Genomic DNA, 9,363 nt, shown 5'->3' on the forward strand with positions numbered 1-9,363 from the left:
TGGAAATGGCGCTGAGGTCGAGGAGGGGTGGCCGGAAAGCCGCTGAGGAGCCGGACAGACTTTCACCGCTTTCATCTTTTGGTTCCAACCTAGAGCTCCGATCTGGAGAAGTATTCACCTGTTACCCCGCTCCACACCCAGAGCCACCTACCCTCTCGGCCTGTTGCTGCAGGCGGAGCCCGCTTGAGGGGCATGTCTGGGATGGAGAGTCCGAGCCTGGGGGACTGCGGAGCTGCTCCCTCGGTCATCGCCAGTGAGCGCCTAGACCCAGATCGGCCGTGTGACCTCCGGCAAGTTACTGTGCCCTTTCGAGCCTCAATTTCACAACCTGTAAAATGGGAGCGGGGGAGTAGAAAGTGGGTGGGCCCTTCTCACCTAGGGTGGATGGAGACGTGGAGCAGGGGCTGGAGTGTTGAGTATTTGTGTATTTGCGGTATGAAGATGATTTACCTACTTCCCCCTCCCCCCCAAAAAATGTTATCCTCAGAACTACCTTAAAAGAGGTATTACCTCCTTTTTAAAGCTGGGGAAACAGACTTTGAGAGGCTAAGTAGTTTGCTTTTGGACCACACAGGTAGTAAACGGCAGAGCTGGGATTTGAACCCAATCTGTTGATTTTAACGTTTGTGCTGTTTTCACTAGGATTCAGTTTCCTGAACGCCAGAATTGTGAACAGTATGATTTCTTAAGATCCCCTCAGATCCCCAAAATTGTTGAACCCCAAATTACATCAGAAGACCTTGATTCTAATTCTAGTCACTGGCTCATGCTTGGTTTCCCTTTTTGTAGAAAAGAAGTTGGTTAGACATCTCTAGAGACTCATCCAACTTTGAAAACGTAAATATGCTTTAGTGATTAGGAGACACTCTCCTGAAGTTTTTAAAAAATAGTACAGGGGGAGAAGTATTAGACCAAGATTTAGTAGACCTAGTTCTGGAATCAGCTCTGTAATAACTTAATCTTCCTGTCACTCAATTTTATCAATAAAATGAGAGTAATCCTTATCCTACCTACCTCACAAGGTTATCAGATCAAGAAGGAAAGAAAATTTGAAAATTTTGTATCAAAAGTTCTTTACCTTTTATAGGGTTACAATCTCTGGTGAAAGTAACAGACACTATCCCCCCGCCCCGAAAATGCACATATATATATATATAAATTGTACTTCATTTATTTGTGGGGCAGGAGGGTGTCTCACTGACTCCTTTAAGCCATTCTTTTGATCCCCAGCTTAAGAGTTCAGCTATTGGTTCATGTTTTTAAACTTATGCAAACTGTCACCAGAAATCTCTGTAACAGTGTTATTTAATGATTAACAGAAGAAAAAAAAATTCTAGCAAACAGCTTGAGCTTTTCATTGTTCAGATATTTCTAACCCTTTTTAATCCATGGTGGAGGACAAGAAGGTGTTGGAGAGCTGGAAGATATTCTTACAGTATGACTGATCCATACTGATTTTAATCTCTCCCGTAGTCCACATAGTCCGTATGGTTCCTTCTCTGTCATGGACTGAGATGGAGTAAGCATAGTCAAATTAATTTTAAATGAGCTAATCACTTGGAGTTTGTTTGTTTGTTTGTTTTCAGGAAGGAAGATGTTGCTCTGGGATCAGAAAGAGTGGGAGAAGATGAGAAACAAATGGTGATAAAAAGCAGCAATGAATGTAATCCCCCGCTACAAGAACCTGTTGCTTCTGCTCAGTTTGGTAGTAGCACAATGGCAGAGTGCCGTCAGTCTGTACCATGCGGATGGGAGAGAGTTGTGAAGCAAAGGTTATCTGGGAAAACAGCAGGAAAATACGATGTATATTTCATCAGGTGGGTGTGAAAGACGGTAAAGATAGTACAGCCAAATAATAGGTGGTAGGAAAGCATAGTAGGACTTTTGGCTTTTTTCTCTTTTTACCATAAAACCATTATAGATTCTGTTCCTTCAATGTCGCTGTGATTTGGGGACAAATACTTACATTTTCTCCTACTGTGAATGGTTACTGGTAAGGTTGCACTTAAGTTATATTTGTAAAATTATGTTATCATAGAGGAAACTATTTAAAAGTATCATTTTATCACTTTTTTATTTAAATGACAAATGCTCATGGCAAAGTTTAGAAATTATTAATAAAAAATCTGAAACGTGGTCCAGTTCTTTTTAAAGTTCACTTTTATTTACTATCAATAAGTTTTCTTTAATATAATTTTCTAGCCCACAGGGACTGAAGTTCAGATCCAAAAGTTCACTTGCTAATTATCTTCACGAAAGTGGAGAGACTTCTCTTAAGCCAGAAGATTTTGATTTTACTGTACCTCATAAAAAAAGGAGCATCAAGTCAGGATATAAGGACCGAAGCATGGCAGCTCTGACATCCCGACAGCAAAATGAAAGTAACAGTTCAAACCGGAACCTCAGGACGCGAAGCATGTGGAAAAAAGATGTGGTTCCTCTGCCAGATGCTAGTTTGGAATTGCAAGATGGCAGAGAGCTATCTAACTTTATTTCCACTCATTTGCTTTTGAAAGAAGTTGAGGGTGTCCGTGATGCTGACTCCAGAAAGGTTAGAAAGTCCAAAAGAAAGGTGGCTGTTTTGAAAGGCATTCAAGTTAAGAAAACTGAAACAGGGTGCCGGAATAGTCTTCCAGATGCTGTTCAAAGTAATAGAAAAAGAGAATCTCTGTCTAATAAGGCAGCAGATGCTGAAAGTGAGCCTCTTGCTGAAGAAAGCCAGCTTGAGAGATCTTGCTGCGTCTCTGATGCCAGAGCAAGCGACAGGACCCTCAGTGTGACCAGTGAAGAGCAAGGGCTTGATAAAGAAAAATCATTGTGTTCAGGATCAAATTTTGAACAGATCACTTCTGGCATCAGAAACAAATTATGTTCAACCACAGAAGCAGAACACGATGAGAAGTGTGAGGATACCGTTTTAGAAGCTGAGGAAATAAAAACCAAAGTCGAAGTTGGAGAAAGGAAGGAGCATTTGCATGTTGACATTTCAAAGGGTGGCTCTGAAATGGACAACAGCTCACAAGCGGAGAAAGACTCTACTCCTGTGAAAATATTTCAAGGTATTCAGTGCACTAAAGTGCTGTTAAATGTGCAATGGGGATTTTGCCCTTCATGCCTGTACCCAGTTAGGATGTGGGAAAAGAATGAAGAAGTAGGGCCAAATATCAGATGCAGTCTAGTGGTTGGTCCTCGTGCCTTGTGTCACTGCTATTTAAGCTGTTTGGTATGGCTGGCTACTGCCTTGATGCCCCCACCAGAGGACAGTTATGCCATCAACAGTTGCTACCATCCTGCTACCTCAACATTGCTCTCCCTTCCCTTTTTTTCCAGCCAATAATCTTACAACTTTAGGGGAAATAAAAAGGCTTCACTTGTGAAGAGGTCTGGGGAAGACTCCTTTTATACATAAACTGGTTGAGAATAGTCAGTGTCTTCTTTTTGCACCCCTCCTGTTACTTATTACTGATGTGTGAATTCCAATTTAATTTTGTATATATCACAGTCATTTTTATCTTCTGTGGTAATGTAATGCTTCTCTAAAATGCTTTAGAGCTCTAAATAATTCAAAACTGTAATCACATAGTTCATCTATTATTTGTAATATGCTCTTAATACAGTGTTCAGAGTTTAGCAGTTTTGCCTTTATGATACCTCAGTGAATACAAGATAAAAGAAAGGAGACCTTTGAGCAGCCCTGTATTAGTTATTCATTATGCCATTATGGTATAATGAATAACTCCTTTAAAGAAGAATAGTAGTTTTACTTAAAGTCCTATGGGGAGACAGCGTGGGCACATTAGTAGAGTGGGTGGTTAAACTTGGTTCCTGCTCTTGGTCCCACTCATGATTTCATTATGTGTTTACTGTGCCTGGAATTTCTCTACCTTGAACAGAAGATGACCACATGCATCTAGGAACAGCATAAAAATTCTTCAAGTCTGTCCTTTAAAGACCTTGAGCTTCCTAAAGCCTTGAGGTTTATGTAGATTTATTGCTAGTATAATGGGCAAATAAAACATTAAAAACATCCATTTGTGACTAAAATGGAAGTATCTTGTTCGTCCTACACATAAAGAAGTCTAGTTCTCAACATAAGTACATTTACTATAGGTAATAGGTGTCCAATGGAGTAGTAAAGACTTTCCCAGTGCCTTAGTTAGAAATTACCAAGTAAACTGAGCTTAGCCTCCTAGTAATAAAGGAGGCTAGTCAGTAATTATTTATAGGAACCTACAGAAGAAATTATCAAGTAGGTAGTAAGAGCAGTTTCCTTTGTTCTAATTCTTTTTACTTTCCACTGGGCTTTGCCCATGCAAACTAGAATAGCAAAAAACGCCAGACTGATTATCTGGAGACGTGGATACTTGCCCCCCAATCTATAGTCAGTCCCACTGTTATTTCCAGATCATTGCTTAACTTCTAAGCCTTAGAGTAACTTCATCTGTAAAATACAGGTAATAACCCTCATCAGTTCTGTTTTTCATATCATGAATATTGTAACATAAAATGAGAAGTGAAAAAGATGGCTTCACGCTAGACAAACACAAGGTATTATTAACTGGCATTCAAATTTAGAAGATATGGCTATAGGGAGTATTAAATGTGATGAATTTTAGAAACTTGAGAAGCCTAATAATGGTGGTCAGAGTCTTTGTTAAATTAACAAAACTTCCCAGTAGATAGTGGCCTCAGGGGTTCTAAGGTCCAGATCTTAGGCTTTTCTGCAGGTTCTGTTTTATCTGTATCCTTTTGTTGTTGTTGTTTTGGTTTTTTGGTAAAAGTATTCACAGCAGAAGATTTGGAAAATATGGAAAATTAAAAGAAAAAGATTGACAAAAACCATTACACCATTATGTCATTTTGGTTTATTTCATTCTAATCTCTATCGTATTTTTTTCTTTTTTTATTAAATTGGGATGTGTTGAATATTGATTTTTTTCAGTTAAAAATTAATGACATGGGAAAAATTCATGGTATAGTCTCAAAATATTTTAATAACCACAATGTACAAATGTCATAATTTAAAATATTCTATATTATTTCCAATTTTTCGATATAGTGAACTCTGAACAAAAATTGTAGAGAACTAGTATAACAGTGTGGTTAAAGGCATGGACTGAGGAACCAGACTGCCTGGATTAGAATTTCAGCTTTGACACTTACTAGCTATGTGACCTTGGGCAAGTTACCTAGCTTCTCTGTACCTCAATTTCCTTATGTGTAAAGTGGAGATAAAATAGTACCTACGTAGTTCATAGGTCACTAGTAGGATTAAATTGGTTAATTTTTGTGAAGTGCTTAGAATAGTGCTAAACTAAACGCTTTATAGTAGTAGTGTGTTGTTATTTGCAGCCCTAAATATTTCTTGAGGCTAAACCACAAATTCTGTAAACGATGTTCACTCTTCCTTTTCAGAAGACACCATCCCACGGACACAAATAGAAAAAAGGAAAACAAGCCAGTATTTTTCCAGCAAATATAACAAAGAAGGTATCCCTTTTCCAATCAGAAAACAGACTTTAAATCTATTTTAACTGTCACCTCTGATACAGTGTGTTTGTTTAGCTCTTAGCCCCCCACGACGCAAGGCCTTTAAGAAGTGGACACCTCCTCGGTCACCTTTTAATCTCGTCCAAGAAACACTTTTTCATGATCCGTGGAAGCTCCTCATTGCAACTATATTTCTCAATCGGACCTCAGGTTTGTGGATTCTTTTAACCTTTGTCTTAGTAGAGACAGTGTGATGAGAATTGATGAGGAGGCCTGGGCTCAAGTTTGATTTTGACCTCAGATAAGGCCTTCTTCTTTCAGTCAGTCCTCAGACTCTTCACCTATGAGAAAGTTAGACTAGATGGCATCCAACAGCCTTTTTAGCATTAAGGAGCAGATTTTCATTTATTTACTACTTCCAAATTTCTTTTAGTCATCAGTGAAATTCCATTACTTAACCTTCCTCCTCTCTCTGTCATTTATAAAAGCATTTCTTTTTCATTGGATGCTTTCTTTAATGTCATTGGCACCTTGTGTTCTATATGCTTTTACACTAGTTATATGATGATCTGATTATTTAAAAACCAATATCACGCAAGGCCAAGTTTTGGCATAATTTGGATTGTTAACCAAATAGGTTGATGGTGTTGGGTTTTGACTCAGAGTGGTTGCTGATTTAGGTAATGTCTTCTCATCGGTAGTTTAATAAGAAAGAAAGGAAAAAACTCTGTGTATGAGATTTCTAGATAAAGAAATACCTGAGCCTAAAATCAGCCCATTTGGAGGCTTGTAATCACGTAGTTATTTTTACTTCCCAGGCAAAATGGCAATCCCTGTGCTTTGGAAGTTTCTCGAGAAGTATCCTTCAGCTGAGGTAACAAGAACTGCAGACTGGAGAGATGTTTCAGAGTTTCTTAAACCTCTTGGTCTCTACGACCTTCGAGCAAAAACCATTATCAAGTTCTCAGGTACTATCCCATATACCCAAAGGAAAAACCATAAATTATGCCTGTTTAAGAGAGCCACACCTTAAACTTTAATGTCGCCATGTGCTACATTAATAGAGGTCATTCAGTTCAAGAACTGAAGGCATTTGAAAATAGTTTGCCTGCCCCAGATTGCAGTTTCCCCCTGACCCAGGTGATAAATCTCTGTTCAGCACCGAGTCAGGCCATGTGGGCAGGATTAGAGGAAGAGGGCAGTGAAGCAGAAAGCCCAGCTGACATCGCATCTGTCTAGTTAGCGCAGCACAAAACAATGACGGTTAGCTAGTGGCAGACAAGCAGTTTAGACGGGTCTGGGTGCCGCAGCAATTCAGAACAAAGCCGTCACAGCTGAGGCTGCTAGGAGAGCTTCTTTCCCGTCCCTTTCTCCTGTTTCTCCTTTTTAGAGGAGGTATTTTTCTAGAGGCTGACCCGATTTGTGGGGTGTTGTATTCTCAGATGAATATGTGACAAAGCAGTGGAGGTATCCGATCGAGCTGCACGGGATTGGCAAATATGGCAACGACTCCTACCGAATTTTTTGCGTCAATGAGTGGAAGCAGGTAAGGCCCATCTGCAGCACCTTTTGTCTCTCAGGCAAAATAAGTCCACCATTATGGTGAAAACTTTTTCTTGGACGCACGTGCTATTACAGTCACAGCCAGTTTTGTTCCAGGCTTGAGAGGCAGTGGTGGCTTGGGGTTTTGACAGCAGGAGAGGGTCCGTAGATTTCCCCAAGCCCATAAAGACTCCCTGGGCTCTGGCTGACCTCCACTGGCTTGCCACTTCTGGCCTTGTTCCTGTCGTTCCCATTCATGTACTGTCTCTAGGCCTGATGTGGTCTTCCTCCCCTGTCACAGTCATACTCGCCTTCAAAAGCACACCACTGGAGGGAAGCAGGCAGGGGTGGGATTGGAGTGCATGCTTGCTGGGTTTCTCCTAGTGGTCTCAGGCTGTTTTTGTGGTAAGTGAGTCCTACTTCAGCTGCCTGTTCTATTGAGTATGCCCAGCCTACAGGCATCCTAGAAGCTGGTAGGTACGGCCACATAGCCTGGTACTCTGCCCTCTTAGTCTGTGACTTGCCCTAAAGCATTTAGCTGGTAGGTCTGGCCAAGCCCATCCCTGCTTCACCATTTATTGTGACCTGAGCAGTCCATTTAACCCTCAGGGTCTGTAACCTTCTTCTGGAAAATGGCATATTAATACTTGACTCATGTTATCACCATCCTACACAGAGTCCTGGTGAATGTCAGTACCAAATTGGAAAGTACTTTGTAAATTGTAAAGGATTGCTTTGATGTAAGGTATAATTTTAAGCATTCATGAATCCCATTAGGTTAAAGGTTATAATTTTCAGGTATATTAAGGTAAGGTACTGTTCTCCACCATATCTTTAAAAAGCCAATTTAGAAAATGTATTTCTTTCTGACTAAATTACATAAGGCCTCTGTCTCCTAATGTGTTGTATTTCTTCCAGGTACACCCTGAAGACCATAAGTTAAATAAATATCATGACTGGCTTTGGGAAAATCATGAAAAATTAAGTCTATCCTAAAACTCTTTGAAGTTTTCCATCTTGTTTTTTATGCATTGCTTTGTACTTTGATTCATAAAAGCTCCATTAAGCACAACCACCTTTCCAGGCGTATAGATTTTAATCAGCCAACCAGAAACATAATGTGTGTTTTCTTAATGTGTGTACCACTGGTAGATCTTTGCTACTGAACGTACTAGAGCATGTTTTGACATTTAAAAAAAAAATAAATTATTTGACAATAATCCTAAAAATGTATGACTTTTCCAATAATGAAATGTGATTTGAAGTTGAAAAAAACTTTCCTGTTATCAGTAATACAAAGCAAATTTCTATCAGCCTTGCTTGAGAGAAGATTAGACTTTCTGTTCTCTTCTATAGAAAATATCACACAATTGTTATATGAAGAAGCAAAGAGTTTTCAGCCACATATGTAAGAAAAGATATTATAGGGTAAATTAAGCAGCTAATTAATAAAAATATTTTTATTAAGAAACACTAACCTCCAAAGAAAAATAAGATTATTTTGTCATCATGTGTTCTCGATGACTGTCTGCTGGCTTTTAGGAATTGGAGATTTGACTATTTGATAACCTAATGTGAATATCTGCCTGCAGTTCTGTTTCAGAACGTTGACTTCTGACTCATGCATATACGTTGATCCCTATGTGAAAACTCGAGCATTTACCCATCTCTCATCTTCCAGCTGGAGGACAGGACCTTTTAAGTTTTATGCCATTTTTAATACAGGTATTATAATGGTGTAGCTGAAATACTGAAACATTTACTTTAGAAGGAACTCACAAAGCAAGCAAAAATCTAAGTTATTAAGTCTCAATTATCAGTTGTCGTTTTAAGGTATAATTTGAAAATTAAATTGATTGAATAAATGAAAAATAAATTGTTAGGGAAACTACCTTTGTTGTAGGGTGGAGTGTGAACAGAACCAGGATTCAGTGTGCTGCAGAGCTAGTTGGTTGGTTCCACTGTAGTGAGTGAGTTTCCTTTTTTAGAGAAGGATGGATTTTAACCAGAGAACGGGAAAACTGGCCACACACTTGATAGGCAAACATCCACTTCATAACTTCCCATCACATTTTTATTTAACGGATATCAGAGTAGCATTCACTAAGTGCAAAGCTCTGTGCTAGGGAGGGGCACAAAGATGAAAAGGCTCTGTAGAGACCCTCATGGGAGAGAGAAAGGTACACACAATAATGAAAGGGAACAAAAGGGGTAAGGTGTGGGGACAAGGTGTCCAACACGCAGCGAAGAGTCTAGGGGGGCCCTTGCAACCCTGGCCACAGCTGGGGTTGGAAGGTAGGGCAGGCAGCAAGCTTGGGGCATCAGGTGTGG

General features: G+C 39.6%; 1 protein-coding gene across 4 annotated transcripts; it reads left to right on the plus strand.

The window, feature by feature from the left end:
• Nucleotides 1–14: 14 nt before the first annotated feature.
• MBD4 (methyl-CpG binding domain 4, DNA glycosylase) lies at nucleotides 15–8,261 on the plus strand. Of its 4 annotated transcripts, none has more exons than XM_057706654.1 (8): nucleotides 15–294; nucleotides 1,591–1,817; nucleotides 2,203–3,059; nucleotides 5,416–5,490; nucleotides 5,566–5,700; nucleotides 6,309–6,458; nucleotides 6,933–7,036; nucleotides 7,951–8,261. In XM_057706654.1, the coding sequence occupies exons 1-8, from the start codon at nucleotides 193–195 to the stop codon at nucleotides 8,026–8,028; spliced, it is 1,728 nt and encodes a 575-aa protein (XP_057562637.1). In that variant the 5' UTR covers nucleotides 15–192; the 3' UTR covers nucleotides 8,029–8,261. The 4 variants fall into 4 exon arrangements, with proteins under 4 accessions (XP_057562637.1, XP_057562638.1, XP_057562639.1 ...); XM_057706655.1 differs by having other exon boundaries at nucleotides 5,419–5,490; XM_057706656.1 differs by lacking the exon at nucleotides 6,309–6,458.
• The last annotated feature ends 1,102 nt before the right edge of the window (nucleotides 8,262–9,363 follow it).

This window comes from Hippopotamus amphibius, chromosome 13 (genome assembly GCF_030028045.1).
Source record: "Hippopotamus amphibius kiboko isolate mHipAmp2 chromosome 13, mHipAmp2.hap2, whole genome shotgun sequence".
NCBI classification, from domain to species: Eukaryota; Metazoa; Chordata; class Mammalia; order Artiodactyla; family Hippopotamidae; genus Hippopotamus; species Hippopotamus amphibius.